A 21831-nucleotide genomic window follows, 5' to 3' on the forward strand; every position below is an offset into this window, starting at 1 on the left:
CAACTCCGCGTAATCCCCGGATGAAGCTGTCATGGCTGCCATTCGCTGAGCTGTCAAGCCTACAAAACAAAGGTAAAAGCCAACCGAAGTCTCGAATTATGTCGTCGTTGTCAATTATATCGGAGTTTTACTCAGCGGTAAATACATTTTGGTTGAGATACATTGATGATATTAACTTTTTGTCGTGCAATTTTTCTGTGCACTTTGTCACAACATAAGCTCTTCATGTGTATTTAATTCAAATCAATCAATTGGCAAATCAGCCAGCCGTTCGAAAGCTCACACTTCAGAGTAAATGTTTTACAACGCAGTGAGGTAAATGTGAAGATGAGTGATGGTCGAAGCAAAAATATGAATTACTTTAAAACAATAAATTAACGCGTTTGTTTGTTACATGTTAATGAACCTTCTCAGTGTGTTTGTTTTGGTCAAGTCAAATAGCACAATAAAAATGGCTGACAGTTTTGACCTGATGCAAAGTTGATATTCTGTAATATTTTTTTGCGGCCAGCAACCAATTTAGCATATAACGTTAACATTATCTTCTACTGAGACCTATTGGGATATAATCTGAACAGGTGTGCTTTAGCATAGAATCTTTTCTTCGACTGAGATCCATTACAAATGCATTTTTTGTCAGATTTGGTGGATTATTGCAAGTCCTTTGGTCAGTCACATTGAGAAATTTACATGGTACATCATTTGAGTAAAAGATTATGGAGTAAGACATTTCCACTATAGTAAATAGTCTGAATTGTAATTACATTGAATCTGCAACAGGTGGATAAGGTTGACCCATGCTGTTGGTTATGTTGTGAGAACATGCACTAGTCAGGCAATACACCACGCAGGTAGGCTGCGGAGTACTAGCCTTATAGTGAAGACTACTGCACTACAAGAGTTTGCACTAATGTGCACTTATTGACTGTGGTAATAAAACACAGCATCATTCTTGTATAAATGATTGCAGATCAGGATAATTGGTGAAAATGTTTTGTGCTGGGCTATTTACGCATCTTTTCTCAAAAATATCAAACCAAGTTAAATCAATATGGTTGACTGTTTATGTTTTTTACAATGAGGTCAGAAGTTCAATGTCTATAATGAATGTCTGGCTTGCAAATCAATTGTTGATTGTTTCTTTTAACTCTGTTACAGAGGCCTGAATTGATATGGATCCAGCACGCGCTGAATTAGATGTCCCTGCTGGAGGTAATATAAAAGTTGTCGATGATGACAGAAACTGGAACAAACGACTCCGTCTCAGGAAAGCTGCCGTRCAGCCCCCAGTCATGCAAAGTAAAGATAAGCATGGGCCAAAGAAGATAACAGAGGACATGGAGAAAAGCACAGAGCAGACGTATTTGAAGAAGACAGCCCTTAAAGCACAAGAGGGTCAACATGTGACAAAGGTTTCTAGAAATATACTTGGGTTTACATGCTCTGAATGCAAGGAAAGCACAGAATTCAGCCCTAATGACTTACTGAGGCACTTTCAGGAGACTCACCCAGGAAGCCAACCAATTTTTCCTTGTGACATGTGCAGTTTTATTACACATGAATTCTCCCGCCTTGAAGTCCACCAATTAGGCCACAGAGACACTTTTGTCAGCTGCAACATATGCAATGACAATGTCCAGCACACCCTCTTGCAGCTCACCACACATTTAAACATGCACCACAGCTTGAATGGCCACTACTGTTGTGAGAAGTGCAAGTTCTCCACAAGAGATATAGGAGCATTTTTGGAGCACCTGTATCTACATAACATTGCGCCGCAAGCAGGTCCTGCTGACCAGGATTTGATGAGACATCTCATGGCCAAAACAGCACAATTCCGCTTCAGTTGCCAGTTCTGTGACTATAAATCTCATCGAAAATATATCATCACAAAGCACATGGCCACCATTCATGGTGAAGAGAAGAGCCAGAAAAACAAGCCGAAAATGAAAGATGTTGGTCCTAAAACAGTAGATAACTCCTCTCCAAGACTGAAGCAAACAGTGACGAGTACAGTGAGGGAAAATAACTGGATGTCACAAGGCTGTCTTTCTCTGCCGGGGGAAGGATTTCTGGATAAATATTGCAGATTGTCAAATCCAGAGAGGGCTTTGGAGGAGACGAAGCAATTTTTAGAGAAGTCTGTGGCTGCTGAAACAGGTGGGCAGACATGGAACGAAGCTCTTAAGACTGTACTTTCAAATGTGCCCCAAGCCATCACTTCCTTTTCAAACTCAGAAAACTGCATGATATCCAATCCTGGATTCACAGACAAAGACATCACTGTCCTCATGCTCAAAAACAAGATTTCAGTTCCTCCGGATGTCACTACTGAAGCCATTTGTTTCAAAATGGTGGAAGGTAAAAAACATTTGGTTCTCAAGGTTACACCAGCAGCAAAGCAAGAGACCTCTGACACAACAAAGACGTCATTGTGTGTCACTGAGCAGGAATCAGAGAAGATTGCTTGTCAAACTAGTGCTGGGGACTCCAATGCAAACGGATGCCAATCGAATTCAACTATCCCCCCAAAGACCAGGCCACCCAGTTGTCCAGAATCATTCTTGACACAAAATGATGTTGGCACGATTTCAACCCTAAAGTTAGTAGAATATGATCAAACTCAAGAAAATAGAGAGAACCAGGAAACAAGGGTTGGCCAGGAACACCAAAGACATGACGCAGAACCCAAAGATGTGAATCACTGTGAAGATACGGCAGAGGACATGAAAGTGCCGAAGTTGACAATGGAGAAAAGTGAGAAAAAGCTAAAATCCTTTCCTGAAGCTCTGTGCTCTTCCAAGAATATGGGGGACAAAAAAAGGGGGAGAAAGAAAGTGGTCAGCCCTAAAACTGTAGAGAAAAAATCATCACCAGCATTAAAGCTCCTCCTGAAGAAGAACCCAGTTAAGGAAATGCAGTGGATGTCACAAGGTCCTCTTCCCCTGTTAGGAGGAGGTTTGCTGAACAATTACCACAGACTAGAGCACCCACAGAAAACTTTGGAGGAGACGAGGCAATTTCTTAAAAGAGCACTGTCAGCGGAAAATGGCAAAAAGAAACATACCAACTCCAAAGTGGTCACTAGGTCGTCAAAGTCAGAGGGAGGCTTTATTCCAAACCTTGGACATTTCAGCTCCAGAGTTAACAACCTTAGTGCCCTCATGGTAAAAAATACGATTTTAGTTCCTCCCAATTGCACTACAGAGGCCATGGGTTTCAAAATGGTGGACGGCAAAAAGCATTTGGTTGTTAAGGTTACACCATCAGACAAAACAGAGGCATCCTTGCATTCCGTTGAGACAAAGGAAGACAACACTGCATCTGAAAGTTGCACTATGAGCCAGAACAGTTTAGTCGTTGTCGAGAAAAGTCAGCCAAGTTCTAAAATCCCTCCAAGCACCATAACAACGAGTAACCTAGAATATCATTTTGAAAATGTGGAGCTTCCAAACACTAATGTCAGTTCTGAAAACACAGAAGGAATGAACAATGGCGTGGATTATCATGTCCTAGATGGCCAAGATTGTCCAAGGGTAGGCCTACCTCATGTATCAAATGGAGCCAAATCAGATGGAAATGATAAGAATACGGAAGAGAAGCCTGACCTGGAAGGGGTTGGAACTACAGAAGCTCAGGTTATCATGGTGTCTCCCTCCCCAATACCCAATTACCTTACTTCCCCACAAGGTAATCAACACTATCTTGCTGAAATTAATTAAATCTGATTTGTTAAATGTATTTCCCTTATTTACTTCTGATTACCTGTCATGTATGATTCTGTCCATGCCACTCTATGTTGTATGGATAGACATTATTGTAGCAGTTTACTTCCCTTTTTACTGAACTAATTGTGATTTGTTCTCTTTTTGAATATTTCAACAGGTATAACAAACTGGTCAGAGATTCCAGTCCACACTCCAGATGTTTATTCTCAGGACTTCCCTCCCAATACCACACTAAGAGATGGAGGAAAACAGGAGGTCTTTGACAGGATTTGCCTCTCACCACAGCAAAATAAACAGACAGTCAGAGGAAAGAGGCAGAGCGAACTGTCCACAGAGGACTCTCCTGAGCCCCCCTCAAAAGCCAATAAACCCTCCAACAAAGTTGTGGAAGAAGAAGAGGCTTCACCAGCAGCGGCGCATCACTGGGAGCCAGGCCCTAGAGATGTGGAGAGGACCCTGAAGCTATTGCCATTAAGTCCCACTCAACTCATTACACGTCCAAGGGGAGACCAGCCTGTTGTAGTGCTAAATCACCCAGACACAGACATTCCCGAGGTTACAAATATCATGGAAACTGTCCACAGGTACAAAGGGGAGGTCCAAAAAGTTCTGCTGTCTCGAAAAACATTGAAGGCCCTTGCAGGCATGGGTTGTAATATGTTAAGGGCAAATGCCCCAACGAATACCTCCATCTCTCATCAACGTATGTGGCCTGAGAGCAGAGTGAAAGAGAGATTCATCTTGAAATTGAAGCTGAAAAAGATGAGCAGAAAGAAGTACAAAGTGGTGAAAGTAATCTCACACAGCACTGAGCCTCCATTACGATTTAGCTGCTGGTTTTGTGGCCGAGTCTTCAGTGATCAGGAGGTTTGGATTGGACATGGCCAGCGCCATCTGATGGAATCTAGTAAAGAGTGGGATAAGCTGGAATGTGAAAAGTCATAATGTAATCTACACTGGATTCAAAGTTGAGAAAGGTGCTTCTGCACAAAAGCAATGGACAGAAAATATGAAATAAATTTCACTGTCTTATTAGAGAATAATGTTGATAATGATGACAAAATAATAGTGTACAAAATCTATGTAACAACATGAGTTCTTTGAAAATACAGGGCTCTAACACTCAGGTAAAATTTGCATTTCTTTTTTTAATGTTTATTTTTTCATTTGCTCATATCTAAGTATTTAATTTGAAACCCACTTATGTTTCAGTGCTATCATCGTTTTAGATAGGATGCAATCTATTTGTTGTTTCAGTTATGTCTAGCCAATATGAAATGCTATATAAGTTGATGTAAGTACATTGTCATAGGGACTCTTTCACAGAACACTGTAATAAGGACACGAATGAGCCATACTCCTAAAGCTCTAAACATGAACATTTAACATTATACGGGTATGTATAGTGTGTGTGTGGTATGATTATAGATTTTGGAGGGGATGGCAGGTTTCCTATGTTACTAGGCTTTATCATTTTTTTTTTGAAAAGCTATATTATTTGACGTTTTATTTCTGATTTTCAGGTGTACACTGTGTTTTATTCCCCCCCCCCTGTTATTGGCCATAGAAAATAGTGAATGTGTTTGTTTTTGTTTGAATGCATACAGTACGTACCAAAAATATGAATGGTTTCAAATATAGTACATTTTGTTAAGTTAGTCCTGTACTAGTAGCAGGAGTAGTACAAAGTATCCACCTTTTTATAATTTAACAAAATCCATAGTATGTTATAGGATGACTGATGGCATGTCTGCARATAGCCTAACAATGCTGGTTTTACATGCAAAATATTGTTTTTCTGAAAGAAATTCCTATTGTGACTTGAAATGATGTTTTTTAATAGGATTATGAACAGACAGTGAATACTTCTTCCCATTATCTCACTTTATGAAGCTTTTGACAATATTGATATGCATGTTACTGTATGTTTCCTTATGTTCTGACAGTATCCATGGCAAGGGATACTTTTAGTTAGTCAGCCCAGGACCATTGGTCAAATGGACCCAAATCATAAATACACATAGCACATCTTTCGTACCATACCCTTTCTGCTTGCACACGTCAGCATTAGTCACCCACCATGTATTTCTGCATTTAAACAGAAAATTGTCAAAGTGTCTCTCCACATCACAATCACAGTGCATCATAGTAATGGCGCGTATGTTCAGCAACCCCTCTAGGCACCTCTTTCTCTCTCTCTTTCTCTGGCATGGATGAATTATAGGACGTACCTGGTTTGGAATAGTATTGAGAAGTCAGGGAAAGAGGTACAATTTTGACTTAAGAAATATTTGTTTTTCTCCAAGTGCCTGACCTTTACACAACGAATATGTATTTATCTTGATACACACCTGGTAGCATTATGTGTTGTACAGATCAATAAATACAAATAGTTTGACAATATCTGTGTGATTATTGAATATGTATGTAAGTCAGGTAACACAATTAAGAAAGGAAAGGTATATCAATAATTTTGAGTTAATGAACACAACTAAAGAATATGTTATAAAACGCAATGCTGCAGACATTTCTTTGTTCTATTGGTGTTGCTTACCAGCATCATACACCATTCACGCTTACTGTAGTTACTTTTTATTTATAATACTTCTACAATATTTTATTCTTTAAGAATACATAATGGCACTATTCGAGGGGCCATGTTTAGTTGGTGGAAAAGACCCCATAGAATGCAAAATGTTCAACACAAGTTTGAAAATGTACACACATMAACTATTTTACTGAATTGGCACAGTACCAGTCTCGGAAACACGACCCTAGGCCACAACAGTGACTAGGGTCTGGTAATCATGACGGACTGACTTAGTACATTCCGAAAAGAGGGAAAAATTGTTCCAGGAGGGTCCTCTTCAGACAGGCACCTCGCCCATCAAATCACGATACAAAGTTTGCAGGTAAAACCTTTGCAGTGGTTTTAGTGAAGGTAGTTGATGTAAACTAGCCAATTACCAAATGCACTCATTAAAAATAACCTGTGATCATCATCTTGATAGCTTCTATTCTGTGGCCGGGGGATGTGTGCAACAGGTGGAGAAGGCAGTGATGTAGTTCCTCTATGTCCAACCGACGTTATATTACGTACAGACGTGTTAAGCTGGAGCATTGGTACATTGCCAAAAGCAACCCGTCTGTCTAGAGAGACTAGCACATTACAGTAAGTCAATTTTATTCTGGTCTTGCTTGGATAGCCATGGCTGGTGAATGTGACTAGACTAATCCAACTGTTTGTCACAAACCCTGAACAGATGGTCAGTAATTTCAGACTGAGAGCAGCATCAAATTGCCTGATGACTTGCACACAGGTCTTACACTAGACGCACTGATTTGGAATGTGACTCCAAGTCCGAACCTTAAATCCCTGATGGTCCATAGGACTAGATAGGGTCTAGTGAGGCCTAAGGATTCACAGCATAGCACAGTTTGGTAGAGTCCTTGGTGTTACTCTGGCCGTCAATCAGTACCAGGGGGTTCCTCTGATGGTTCTCAATGATGTGGGAAACACTGGTGAAACGCTGAGGGAATACAATAAGAGGTGTCAGGCCTATAGGTTAGGAATCAGGCCATCTATATTTCATGGATATCAGAACATTGTTTTGTAGCCCGTCAAGATGAGATGTTGTCTACCTCCTCTCCTTTCTTCTCCCTTCCAAGTGCGTACCGCTGCGATGCTTGGATGTAGCGCACTGGGATGTTGTAGACTCTACTGTTGTAAAACACCACTAAAGTGTATGGCTGTTGTGTGTCCTGACCAGAGCTCTTCCTTATTAGGAAGGACCCATCCTGAAACAAAGGAGATGCACAGTACAGTCAGCTGGAGCAATCAAAGTCTCATTTTTATCCTAACACCTATGATTTAGTTTATTAAAAAATGCAAGTTGATCTTAAGACCGTGATTATAATAAGAGTATGTTTAATTGTCCGTATTCATGTGAGTGAGACTCGCCTTATTTGAGCGAACCAAGGCATCCTCAGCTGTCTTACGGTCACAGGAGCTGGCATACCAGGGTTTCTTCAAGACATCTGTCCCCTACAACAACCACAAAAATACAGAAACAAGAAAGTGTGTTTAAAGTCAAGTCCATGTGGCTCTAATATATCTAGTATTCATCCATGCATTGTGCAAGCCATCACCAGTATTTTGAGCTACATCGTAGTATGTTATAAATAAAATAGTGACATTTAGGTCAAGTTTTTATCACCTCTTCAGCATCTGTTAACCCATTTTCATCTGTGGCTACAGTTCCTCTATCAGTTTCTGGGAATTAGAAAACAGTAAAAAATACATTTTAAAAAGTACTCATTTAGTGTTGTATAGACACAGCAGAATCCATTCACAGAACAAATATTTGCTGTGTTGTGTCACTGTCAGGGTCGATGTTATGGTCATCTGCCTGTGGCCGTTTGCATATCATTTGTAATCAACATGACTCTCTCAGACCTGTACTTACTGTGAGAGGTCAACATCTGTGGCAGAGGAATCCTGCAGTAGAGAAAAGAAGAACATTCCGGGATAATTTATATTGGCCTTGACGCATGTCGGTTTGTGCTGTCTTGCTAACTCTTCCCCTGCCCCAGATCTGGGGCCAGGCTATAAAGAGAGATCTGCATGGCGCAAAATAGAGAGATTTCTTATGAAGTCATGATGTTTCTTACTTGGCACGCTTGTATTCATAGGGCTGGGGTGTGGCCGTGAGTTTCTGGTTAATGTGCCTCGTGGCCAGTGCTGTGCCTGTGGAAAAGCAGATATAGCAAGAGAGTGTGTTACAGTGGTCTACTATTATGCAAGTGGATGACCGCATAAACACTTTCTGGATTTAACAACTTACAGCAATACAGACATGTCATTCATTGAATTGTGTGTTTTATGTACTGTAATGCATTTCCTAGGCATAAAAGGTTATGAAATCAAATCAGTTTAGGAATAGGTAACTACCTTCATTTCCCCCGGATGCAATATCTGGCCTCTGAAAAAAGACAAACATTTTCACCCTGCACCATTTCCCATAGAATTTAGAATTTCACATGTTTTTTCCCAAAAATATATTTTTGAGTTTCCCCTACCGGTTTAAAATATGGCTTCAATGGCTTCCTAAAATAGAGAGGATTATGTGAGTTAGGTAATCCCTGAAACCAGACTTTTCCGGTGCTCTTCTAAGTGAACAAGCAGCCTGCAATGAATAGAAAATATGATATATAATTTTTGTGAGTGACACGTACATCTCTCTGGGTATTGGTTTGGGAAGTGCAGGCAGTGGCTTTTCCCCAGACGTTGTACTGCCAGCTAGGAGAAAAGAGATGACATACAGTAAATTCACACATATAAAGTAAGTTCTGTTAAGTAACACAATGTTAAGTTATTTTATGCTCTTTTATAATCTTTTAACTTCCATTCATTGTAATGTATGTTGTGTTGTGTCTCATGTACAGTGCCTTCAGAAAGTATTCACACACCTTGACTTTTTCCACATTTAGTTGTGTTACAAGGTGGGATTAAAATGTATTAAATTGTCATTTTTTTGTCAAAGATCTACACAAAATACTCTGTAATGTCAAAATGGAAGAATTAAAAAAAAATTAATATGAAAAATAAACACAAATATAACTTGATTACATAAGTTTTCAACCCCCTGAGTCAATACATGCTAGAATCACCTTTGGCAGCGATTACAGCAGTCTTTCTGGGTAATTCTATAAAAGCTTTGCACATCTGGATTGTACAATATTTGCACATTATTCTTTTCAAGCGTTGTCAAGTTGGTTGTTGATCATTGATAGACAGCCATTTTCAAGTCTTGCCATAGATTTTCAAGCCGATTTGTTTKAAATTCACTGCTCGACTGAGGGACCTTACATATAATTGTATGTGTGAGGTACAGAGATGAGGTAGTCATTCAAAAACCATGTTAAACACTATTATGCACACAGAGTGAGTCCATGCAACTTACTAATGTTCCATTTTTGTTTTGCATCAAGCAATCCACTAGATGGCATAATTAGCCAATTGAAGTAACCAACATAGTACACCAAATATTTTGGAGGATATGGAACAATGTTCTTTGTTAATAGTTGTCTGTTTTCTTTTAGAATGTATAATTGTCACATTAATGTTCAAAGGTTTAGTCATTTGGCTGATGGTGGTAATATGGATGAATACATACTTGTGTCTGGATTGCAGACTTCATATTCATCATCATCTATGGGCTCCTGGATCTGGATGACAATAACAAAAAAACGGTTAATGATTCCAGTGCTGATAATATCCAATCTTTACTGTTCTATTACTATCTCATCAAAGGAAGTATTTGGGGTCAGGTACAAAGTCCAGAGTCTCTTTGGTACAGTAGCACTTACTGGGATGGGATGACAATTCTTTATGTGCATTCTGGAGAGAGAAGAGAACATATGAATTATTCATGTCAGTGTGGCAATGAAACAGAAGAAAACGACCTCATGTTTATTAAATAGTTTATCCTTCAATGGCAATCATGCATAAAATCCATGTTTCCTGGTCTCCAGAAGAGGTTGTAGTCATTGTTAGCACCTTGGGCTGGCTCTAGGGGGCAAACTCTGTGTAGGGACTCTGAGGAGTGTGGAAGGTCTGTAAAAAAATAATTTAAAAAAGCTGTCAGTTTTGTGTCTTTTCCAATAAATAGATATTTAGATACTGTATTTCTGTCATGGGAAATGTTGATCCCATTTGACCCGGTCTGAAAAGTGSTACCGTCCCTGAACCAGAACTGACCTGCTCAGTGGGGGAGGAGAGTTTTCCTTTAGATGAAAGAGAACATGGGACACATCAAGCATAGTCCTACAGTCATTAACTATACTATTAATTGTAATGTATTAGCCGTTGGTTATCAAACCTACCTCCATGTCAGGGACTTCATACACATCTGAAAAACAAAACAAAAAGACTAAGCCTCAAAATTCTAACTCAGTCGGGCACATTAAGCACAATAAATGAAACGTGTGGAAATCTGTTGAAATTCAATCAATCCCCCCAAACAATTCCATATATTCAGTGCCGCTGCTGAGATGCAGTTACATACCTGAGCTATTTGAGCACCCTGGCACAGTCTTGGACATTGAAGGACTGCTCGTTATCGGTTTGCCTCTTCCATGCATCGGACGGTCTGAAGGGAAGTTTACATGTGGATTGTATGTTGACATTAAGGTGTCTTGGTAATGTTTATCTGACGGTGATTGGCAACAGATAAAAATGTGCAATGGTTTCATGACACCCGTATGTTGAAGATAATATAATTGAGGAACATAGTATACTGTAAATATGGATCATATTTCCAGTGTCTGATTAATTTATTGGGATAGCTTACTAGCAGGTGATTCCTCTGTGGGGTTTATATAGTTGTCACTTTCTGGGTTGACGTAGTCTTCCTAAAGACAGTGATCGTACAATGTGTCATGAAAAAGTACGAGGCAAATAAGGTGTCAATATGCTGTCATAAAGGTATGACAGATAACGCACTGTCATGAAAACAGAAAGCATCAAGAATCATTCTTGTTTTGCKTAACAACTTCACATTACTTCATCATAGTCCTGCTGGTTGGGTTTAGGGGGCAGTGATGGTGATGGGGGTGGTTTGGTGGTCTTTGGAGGCCAGATGGGCTTCCTGGGCGAGTGGTTCGGCCTGCTGCGGCAGCTGTCTGGAAAAGAGAAGCAAAAGCAGAAACAGGACATCAGTATTTCCATAACGCTACAACACGTGGTCATTGCGGTGCTCTGTGTCTGTCCGGTCCACTGACAACCCACTGGGCACATACTGGTTGAATCAACGTTGTTTCCACGTCATTTCAAGCGGTCACTCAGAAATATTATCAGCCGTTTCCTTCATGCATGCAAGCATATCAAATATGTGATTTATATACAGTAGTCCTCCTACCATGAGCTAAACACAGCTTCTATATTAAATAGATACATGTAGATAGAGGATAGAGTAGTCTTGAATAGCCTCTAGTGTTAGAGAGAGAGTAAGGAAAGGGAAAGGGGGATACCTAGTCAGTTGTACAACTGAATGCATTCAACTGAAATGTGTCTTCCACATTTAAAGTAGTAGATTTGTGTGGTTGTGCGTGAGTGCCTGCGTGTGTGCATGCCTGCATGGATGCGTACATGTGTGTGTGTGTGTGTGTGGCAGAGTGGATGAGATCTCACCTATGTATTCCCCCCTGGGAAAGGAGGCAGACGAAGTGGATTTGAAGACTCTCTGACAGGGAGGAGGCTCATAGCTGTCATCCTTCTCCTCTTGAGGGACCTCATAAGTGTCACTGTCCTGCAACATCATGATATCGTTAAGATGCTCAGTCCCACAGCTTTGGTTGATGTAAAGTGTAAACACTGTACAGCTGCTGACATTAGTCAAACGTCTGTGGGAGCACTGTCAGATGCAAGTTTATATTAGAAGCATTTCTCTAATATTTTAGTGTTTTAGAATCAATATAGCATGTGGATTGAACTCACAAACTCTTCTTCAGACCACTGTTCTTCCTCCACGTCATTATCTGTAAAGATAAATATTAAATAAGGGCCCCACAGTATGAGACGCAAAGTAATTGGAAATTACAGCATTGGGAAGACATGTATCATAGCTTCTGAAATCATATTCTGAACATATTGCTGCAAAAATATTGCTGACCATTCTCCCCAAAAACAAACTTTTGTCACTATAATATACACTAGTTCAAGGGCCACATTGTGAGGTCTTACCTTGATAGGTCTTACCTCGATAGTCTCTTACAGGTAGTTTTGGAGATGACTTGTTTCGAAATCTACAGTACAGACAGACCAGTTAGGAGTAAAAGCCAAAGTTTTAGAAACAAGAATGGACTTAACTATTTTTAGACATTCAACTTTGGGCCTGAAGAGTGATTGTACACATTCATGTTACCCCTCCCAGTTCTGTGTAGTATCACCTGCTCATTCTGAAACCTATGTCATTTCTTCATGATCTATTACTGAATACTTTAATTCTACAGCATGTTTACATATACAGTTGTGTGCCAGCGGCTCCTTTTCAAGGAGGGAAAGAGAGAGAGAGTAAAGCCACCTGTCTGTACATGTTTCTCTGTTTGTCTATTTTCAAATTGAAGAAAGAGGAATAGCCACTTATCACCAAGGTTACTGTAGTAAAGTAAAACTGAAACTAAAACTAATCATGAAAAAACTATTTTGTAAACTGAAATAAAATAACGAACAAACCTGTAAAAAAAAAAATGTACTGAAACTATTATCTTGCGGGTTAATGCGGCCAGGCGAATGCGATGTTTCAAACAGGCATAGCTTGTGCATTACTATCACTAGCTATCACTAGTTAACCTGCAAAAAAAACTTATTTGTAGCTAATTTGATTCTTCTTACAAAAGTTAAAAAGCATTGGATTGGGTTAAACATGGGCGAGATACATTTCCACCAAATTCTTGTCTCGGYGCTATTCCCTTCAAATCCAAGTCACATTGAAATTTACTTTAGAATTTCAACCTAACCTAACCTATTACCCCCAAAATATGACATATGTTTTTATACAACTAAAAATYAATTAAAACTAGCAAATCAGCTCTCAAAACTAACTGAAACTAAACTGAATTCCAAATCAAAACCCCAAAACTAAACGAAGTAAAAACTAGTTAAAAAACTTTAATAACCTTGTTTATCACCACAAAAAAACATTGAAGAAATTATACCATGTGAGTGGACTGCACTCTCAGCTGAACTGAGCTGAACTGAGCTGTATTTCCAATGCCATACATACCTCTGCTCTGGTTCCCACATATAGAGATGCTGGAATCTCATTCCCCTCATATACTGCATTTCAGATACATGCCAACCTCTACCTCGTCAGTGTAGTGTATAACTCAATATAAGGAACTAGGGGAAAACTAGTGTCCTTGCGAACTTGTGGGTAACAGAGAGTGGTGTTAAACAATGCTCTCTGTTTATGGAGTGTCAAACATTTATTTTGATCAACTGACCTTCTCAGCCTGTTTAGGATACTGCCATCATTCTTCTTGATATCCTGGACCATCTTCTGAAGCTGGCTGGAAGACACGTTTAAAGCTTCTCATTAAAGGTATCATATTCAACAAAAATCATGCAGTGTTCATAAACGTAATACAGTACATAACTGTTAATACCATTTGGAGACAATAACACGTGCTAGACAAAATGTTACAGCACACACATACGGTGCATTCGGAAAGTATTCAGACCCCTTCCCTTTTTCCACATTTTGTTACGTTACAGCCTTATTCTTAATTGGATTAAATACATTTTTTCCCTCATTAATCTACACATAATACCCCATAATGACAAAGCGAAAACAGGTTTTTAGATATGTTTGCAAATGTATTAAGCTTAAAAAACAGAAATACCTTATTTACACAATTATTCAGACCCTTTTACTATGAGACTTGAAATTGAGCTCTGGTGCATCCTGTTTTCATTGATCATCCTTGAGATGTTTCTACAACTTGATTGGAGTCCACCTGTGGTAAATTAAATCTATTGGACATGGTTTGGAAAGGTACACACCTGTCTATATAAGGTCCCACAGTTGGCAGTGCATGTCAGAGCAAAAACTAAGCCATGAGGTCGAAGGAATTGTCCGTAGAGCTCCGAGACAGAATTGTGTCGAGGCACAGACCTGGGGAATGGTACCAAAAAATGTCTGCAGCATTGGAGGTCCCCAAGAACACAGTGGCCTCCATCATTRTTGTGGCCTAACCTCAAGTGGCCTACCCTCCATACAATGACGGGTAGGCCGCCATTGTAAATAAGAATTTGTTCTTAACTGACTTGCCTAGTTAAATAAAGGTTAAATAAATAACAATACAATTCTTAAATTGAATACGTTTGGAACCACCAAGAGTCTTCRTAGTGCTGGCCACCTGGCCAAACTGAACAATCGGAGGAGAAAGGCCTTTGTCAGGGAGGTTAGCAAGAACCTGATGGTCATTCTGACAGAGCTCCAGAAGGACAACCATCTCTGCAGCACTCCACCAATCATGCCTTTATGGTAGAGTGGCTAGACGGAAGCCACTCCTCAGTAAAAGGCATGTGACCGCCCACTTGGATTTTGCCAAAAGGCACCTAAAGGACTCTCAGACCATGATAAATAAGATTCTCTGGTCTGATGAAACAAAGATTGAACTCTTTGGCCTGAATGCCAAGCTTCACGTCTGGAGTAAACCTGGCACCATCCCTACGGTGAATCTTGGTGGTGGCAGCATCATGCTGTGAGGATGTTTTTCAGCGGCAGGGACTGGGAGACTAGTCAGGATCGAGGGAAAGATGGACGGAGCAAAGTACCTCAGGACCTCAGACTGGGGCGAAGGTTCACCTTCCAACTGGACAACGACCCTAAGCACACAGCCAAGAAAACACAAGAGTGGCTTCGGGATAAGTCTCTGAATGTCCTTGAGTGGCCCAGCCACGAACATATCTGGAGAGACCTGAAAATAGCTGTGCAGCAACGCACCCCATCCAACCTGACAMAATTTGAYAGGATCTGCAGAGAAAAATGGTAGAAACTCCCCAAATACAGGTGTGCCAAGCTTGTCGCGTCATACCCAAGAAGACTTGAGGCTGTAATTGCTGCCAAAGTTGCTTCAACAAAGGGTCTAAATAATTATGTAAATTACATATTTCCATTTTTTATTACACCCRCTGGGMGTACTTGGCCTGTTCACAGGGTGTACTTGAGAAGACTCATGAGACCATAGGCTTACTGGTAAAATGCACATGAAGGGGTACTTCAAGGGAATTCTGGGCAGACCTGAATGTACTTGATGGTACAGTAACCGAAAAAAGGTTGAGAACCACTGGAGTAGCTGATACAATAGTAGAGACCACTTATGGAATGTAACACTTCTTACCTTACACTAGATGGCAGCATGACGCTATTTCTAAATTATAAATCCTGTTTTTGCTTTGTCGTTATGGGGTATTGTGTGAAGATTGAACAATTTAATGCATTTTAGTATAAGGCTGTAATGTAACAAAATGTGGAAAAAGTCAAGGGGTCTTATATGTGTATATGTGTGTGTATATATGGCAAGGTCTAAATATATGGCTCTGGCAAAAACCATAGTTGCAGTCTTTCAGAGTCAACATTCCGCGTTGGCTAGCACTTGGAGGTGAAGATGAACCGTAGGTGTGTATAAAGTTCACACCCATACACACTCAAACTCACTCAATCACTGAAGCCTACATTACAGATTGAGAGCATGAGGGAGACAGGTGCGAGACGTGGAATTACAGTAACATCCACACTAGTCAGTCTTCTCTTACCGCATTCCCTCTCACTTTAGATTTTGATTTATGTAACAGCCAGCTAGAGCCATCATAAATAAACCGTTTTTGCTTAAACACATTTTTTACTGTTTAACTTCATCTGGATGCAACATTGGATGGAATAGTTTCTGTGGCCTACGGTAAGGTACAGAGAAAAATTGTCTGGTAAATGTATTATTGTGAGCATTGCGGAAAACAATGGAACAGATGTACAGTATTATAACCTGTTGGAACTTAGTGTATACAATTATATATTTACGGTAGGCATTTCTTTACTTGCCAGTTGCCACTCCGTCTTCTATAGAAATAGGTCATCATTGAATAATAGCCAGAATTTAAATTGTAAAAAAAGTTTGGTTTTGATTACAAAGGTTAACAATATAACATATTTCCCAGTGTTACAAATACATTGCCCAACATAATATTGCATACCAATATGGGTATCTCTTACCGAAGTTTTACACTTGCAGGAGCTGTGAGCTTGTTAAATGTATCCATATCTTAATGAGTAAATTGACCCGAGAGACCACCTGCTGCGTCTAGCTACTATCCAGCTCAATGCTTGTGTTGTGAATTCACTGGCACTGGCTGCCTGCCTAAAATGTCATCATAGTGGTGGGAAAATAATTATACCTCTGCAAGAGCAATCACTTCTCCTTTCCACTTCTTGAGTTTAGTCATGAAGACAATTCTGTTTTCAGTGTAATTTGGATTTACACAATAACATTCCCACCACACAACAACATGGCAGATTAAAAAGATAAATATTGCCCCTGCTGTGACAATCCTCTGACCAGCCAGCACAGTAAACAGAGAGGGGAGCCTTTAATGACATTTGTCAATTGCCCAAGAGATGGAAACACACACAGGTTGCTAAAATACAAAAAAAAACATAATTCAAAGCCACTGTTGAAACGACTCCCTGATGCTTTTGCTGTGCAATATACAGGCTCAATCTGTTGGGCATTCAGGAATATTCTTCAATAAGGGTTCTAGTCAGGATTCACGCTGTGTTTTTAAGTGCTATTAGGCTCAATTTGCATTGGAACATACAGTATAATTAGCAAATGACATGGGTTGACTGTGCACTCTAGTTTATCAATGATACAACAACAAAAAGCTCACATTCCTATTTTTAGGGGTCTGAATTGTTACAATATTCTGTTTCTTTTTGCGGGGTCATGTGTTCCAACAGGCAAGACAACAGAAATGTTTAACAACATGATTTTGAAGCTGGTCGTGACCTCTTTGAACGTCTACCCATTAGCCACAAGCCTACCAATATGAGCAGAAATTAGACATAGACTACTACACACTTAGAAAAAAGGTGCTATCTAGAACCAAAAAGGGTTCTTCGGCTGTCCCCATAGGAGAACCATTTGAAGGACCCCTTTTGGTTCCAGGAAGAACCCTTTTGGGTTCCATGTAGAACCTTTCCTCAGAGTGTTCTACATGGAACCCAAAAGAGTTCTACTTGTAACCAAAAAGGGTTCTATCTGGAACCAAAAAGGGTTCCGCTATGGAGAGAGCTGCAGAACCCTTTTCYAACCCTTTTTTCTAAGAGTGTAATAGTACATTATTTTAGCTCATAAGCACGTACGGTTTCTGTTTCACATACCTTGACAGTTGACTCATGTTGCTTATTTAGTATAGATTTCTCTGGAGCTATGTTTAGTTAGCCACGAAGCGTAACATAAGAATAGTAACTATTACACCACTAGCAAATCTTGATCAGGAGGAGAGGCCATTTTACYTTTCCCTCTAGAGCTCTGGCTCCCTAATAATCCATCTGTTTGGATTCTCCATCAGATATCAAACAAACCAAACAATAGAACAACAGTAGAAACACTGAAACAAAGCCGGAAAATCATGAACACGTTGGTGTGAGCCTCAATTGCTTATTCAACTTCCTTATTGCACAAGTTTATGATTAACCACACGAAAACGGGAACTCTTAAGGAAAGAGTTCACAGTAAATGCATCAGCCTAGTAATATAGATTGATCATTTATACCTCGGGGAGGAAAGTGAGAGAGGCACGCGCACGAGAAAACACACACGCGCACACACACACACACACACACACACACACACACACACACACACACACACACACACACACACACACACACACACACACACACACACACACACACACACACACACACACACACACACACACACACACACACACACACACTCTTTCTCTTTGTAGTGCTCTCTTGGTACTTGAAAGGGGCGGCGGTTAGGGGGGCAGGTAGCCTAGTGGTTAGAACGTTGGGCCAGTAACCGAAAGGTTGCTGGATCGAATACCTGAGCGGACAAGGTAAAAAACTGTTGTTCTTCCCCTGAACAAGGCAGTTAAACCACAGTTCCCTGGTAGGCTGTCATTGTAAATAAGAACTTGTTTTTAACTAACTTGCCTGGTTAAAAAAAGGCCTCTGCTATTTTCACATGAGGGAAGACCACAAGAGAGGAAGACACACAGAGCGAGAAAGACACACAGAGAGAGTAGTATGAAGAGAGGGTTACTCACAGTTGATGGATGAGGCTGAACCTGGTCATATCACTGTCAGACAGATTCTGTAAGAGAAGCAGAAAGATAGATGATACAAATTAAATATTTTTTAACTTCAAATCTCTGTGTTCTTTACTGTAATTGAATGTGTTGTTATGTTGGGTTTTGTAAAATAACATAACAGTCTGTCATTCTGTTTTACAAAACATTCAGTAATATGCTGATTGAAGGTGGATACAAGTTGAGTAGTATATAACTGCAATAGCAGAGTGTTTTCCGTTAGGGGTACAAGGACTTGGTACTTGGCCTATCCACAGGGTGTACTTGAGAAGACTCATGAGACCATAGGCTTACTGGTAAAATGCACATGAAGGAGTACTTCAAGGGTATTCTGGGCAGACCTGAATGTACTTGATGGTACAGTAACCGAAAAAAGTTTGAAAACCACTGGAGTAGCTGAMACAATAGTAGAGACCACTTATGGAATGTATCACTTCTTACCTTACATTAGATGGCAGCATGGCGCTAAAACAGCTAAAAGCCTTCGCTATATGCTTGCTTTTAATGTGAAAAGGATTGTTATTGTATGGCCCTACTTGTGCACGTTGATCCGGAGCAGATTTACATTCAATCTTATTTTGTCCATCATTTGTTTACTAAATGTTTCATTCCAGTCCCGTGACATGTTACCCTTTGAAACAATTCCGATGACTTATCTGAATGTCTACTCACGCACATCCCTCAATAAATGTTAAAGCCTCTGTGCAGTCTCTTTAATTTAAATCTCTTGAACAAATGTTTATTTACAACGGCAGATAGGATCGTCTAGAGTCTAGAGCCTACCCCGCTTACTCCTTCACAGTAGGAGGATACATACGCAAATAAAAGATGACTGGTCATTGGTCAGAATAATCCGATCAGATTCGGAGGTTCGATGACAAGGTTGCTGTTCTGGAAAGAGCCAAGAACTTGTCTTCCTCAACAATTACTATCCTGAAGCTGTGCGCCAGAAGATGAAATAACTATTCCCGGCCATGAAAGCTGCCGGAGCACGTGGGGACATTGCTTACATCCTCTATGACAGGCTCACTGTCCACCCTCCCTCCTAAAAGCCTGGAAGGGATGAGAGAGCCAAGCCCATGGGTTTGTAGCTTCAACCCCGCAGCTCACACACTTACACACACCAACTGATTAATGGGCTGCTGAATGTTTATTTATATCTTGCTCTGTTTGTTCTTTTACATATTATGAGACGCTACCCAGGAAAGGGATGAAAATAGCCCATATTTATGTAGCCTTAGAAATAAGGTTCCTAAAATCAATAACTGGCTAACATCAGATAACATTCAGATATTAGCCATTTCTGAGACTSACTTAGATAATTAATTTGATGAGACAGAAGTAGCGATACAAAGATATAACATCTATATAAGAGACAGGAATGCTTACGGGGAGGTATTGCTATATACACTACATGACCAAAAATATGTGGACACCTGCTCATCGAACATCTCATTCCAAAATCATTGGCATTAATTTGGAGTTGGTCCCCCTTTGTTGCTATAACAGCCTCCACTCTTCTGGTAAAGCTTTCCACAAAATGTTGGAACATTGCTGCGGGGACTTGCTTCCATTCAGCCACAAGAGCATTAGTGAGGTCGGGCACTGATGTTGGGCAATTAGGCCAGGCTCGCAGTTGGCGTTCGAATTCATCCCAAAGGTGTTCGAAGGGGTTGAGGTCAGGGCTGTGTACAGGCCAGTCACGTTCTTCCACACAGATCTCGACAAACCATTTCTTTATGGACCTTGCTTTGTGCATGGGGGCATTGTCATGCTGAAACAGGAAAGGGCCTTCCCCAGACGGTTGCCACAAAGTTGGAAACACAGAATTGTCTAGAATGTCAGTGTATGCTGTAGCGTTAAGATTTCCCTTCACTGGAACTAAGGGGCCTAGCCCGAACCATGAAAACAGCCCCAAACCATTATTCTTCGTCCACCAAACTGTACAGTTGGCACTATGCATTGGGGCAGGTAGCATTCTCCTGGCATCTGCCAAACCCAGATTCATCGGACTGCCAGATGGTGAAGTGTGATTAATCACTCCAGAGAATGCGTTTCCACTGCTCCAGGGTCCAATGGCGGCGAGACTACACAACTCCAGCTGAAGCTTGGCATTGCACATGGTGATCTTAGGCTTGTGTGCGGCTGCTTGGCCATGGAAACCCATTTAATGAACCTCCCGACGAACAATTATTGTGCTGCAAAGTTAGTAGAATGGCCCGTACTGAAGAGCTGAGTGGCTGAAATAGCCGAATCCACTAATTTGAAGGGGTGTCCACATACRTTTGTACATATAGTGTACAGTATATTTTCAGAGCCATTTCCCTGTATTGCTTAGAGAAGATCTCATATTAAGTGTTATTGAAGTTCTGTGGTAACAGGTTAAACCTGCCTCATCTGAAGCTTATTATTTTGGTATAGGCCACCAAGTGCTAACAGTCAGTAACTAACTAATGTGTGTGAAATGCTTGATAGTGTATGTGATGTAAACAGAGAAGTCTACATTCTTGGGGACCTGAATATTGACTGGTTTTCATCAAGCTGTCTGCTCAAGAGGAAGCTTCTCACTGTAACCAGTACCTGCAATCTGGTTCAGGTTATTAATCGACCTACCAGGGTGTTTACAAGCACTACAGGGACAAGATCATCCACATGTATTGATCACATTTGAAATAATACTGTAAAGCTGTATCCGTACCCATTGGAACAGTGATCACAATATAGTAGCTACAGTGCCTTCGGAAAGTATTCAGACTCCTTGACTTTTTCCAAATTTTGTTACATTACAGCCGTATTCTAAAATGGATTAAATAAATAAAAATCCTCAGCAATCTACACACAGTACCCCATAAACACAAAGTGGAAACAGGTATTCGATTTTTTTGCATTTTTTTTAAACATAAAAAACAAATACCTTATGTACATAAGTATTCAGACCCTTTGCTATGAGACTCTTGGATAAATCCAAGATGGCGTAGCAGTCGGTCGTGTGTTGTGTTTGTCTTTYTTTGTCTTTGTCTTATCCCGTGTAAATAGACGTTTAAAAAAAATATTTTCTCTTATACATTTTAATCTCACATTCTATCTATGAGCTAAATATACTTTCCTGCAACCCGCCTCACCTAATGTGGTACGGATCTGCTATTTTTATTCCTTATAACTGGAACCTACGTCAGGAGCTAGCCAGCTAACTAGCTACTA

At 40.3% G+C, this 21831-nt stretch overlaps 1 protein-coding gene across 6 annotated transcripts in view; it reads right to left on the reverse strand.

Moving 5' to 3' along the window:
* Positions 1-6592: 6592 nt before the first annotated feature.
* LOC111978048 (B-cell linker protein) overlaps positions 6593-21831 on the reverse strand; it is a 30487-nt gene continuing 15248 nt past the window's right edge. The window contains exons 3-24 of one of the 6 annotated variants that reach the window (XM_070448417.1): positions 18589-18635; positions 13734-13799; positions 12472-12533; positions 12226-12266; positions 11920-12037; positions 11293-11411; positions 11081-11141; positions 10796-10879; positions 10614-10639; positions 10489-10514; positions 10288-10344; positions 10098-10128; positions 9905-9956; positions 8964-9027; positions 8808-8835; positions 8680-8710; positions 8400-8475; positions 8195-8226; positions 7946-8001; positions 7690-7773; positions 7371-7526; positions 6593-7258 (exon numbers count right to left, since the gene is read on the reverse strand). In XM_070448417.1, coding sequence (XP_070304518.1) covers positions 7142-7258; positions 7371-7526; positions 7690-7773; positions 7946-8001; positions 8195-8226; positions 8400-8475; positions 8680-8710; positions 8808-8835; positions 8964-9027; positions 9905-9956; positions 10098-10128; positions 10288-10344; positions 10489-10514; positions 10614-10639; positions 10796-10879; positions 11081-11141; positions 11293-11411; positions 11920-12037; positions 12226-12266; positions 12472-12533; positions 13734-13799; positions 18589-18635 — 1434 coding nt within the window. In that variant the 3' untranslated portion in view covers positions 6593-7141. Of the gene's footprint in view, positions 7259-7370; positions 7527-7689; positions 7774-7945; positions 8002-8194; positions 8227-8399; positions 8476-8679; positions 8711-8807; positions 8836-8963; positions 9028-9904; positions 9957-10097; positions 10129-10287; positions 10345-10488; positions 10515-10613; positions 10640-10795; positions 10880-11080; positions 11142-11292; positions 11412-11919; positions 12038-12225; positions 12267-12471; positions 12534-13733; positions 13800-16504; positions 16629-17671; positions 17949-18588; positions 18636-21831 lie in introns of those variants that run through there. The other 5 variants (XM_070448415.1, XM_070448416.1, XM_024007819.2 and 2 more) reach the window with 5 other exon arrangements.

Source organism: Salvelinus sp. IW2-2015, linkage group LG18 (assembly GCF_002910315.2).
Source record: "Salvelinus sp. IW2-2015 linkage group LG18, ASM291031v2, whole genome shotgun sequence".
NCBI classification, from domain to species: Eukaryota; Metazoa; Chordata; class Actinopteri; order Salmoniformes; family Salmonidae; genus Salvelinus; species Salvelinus sp. IW2-2015.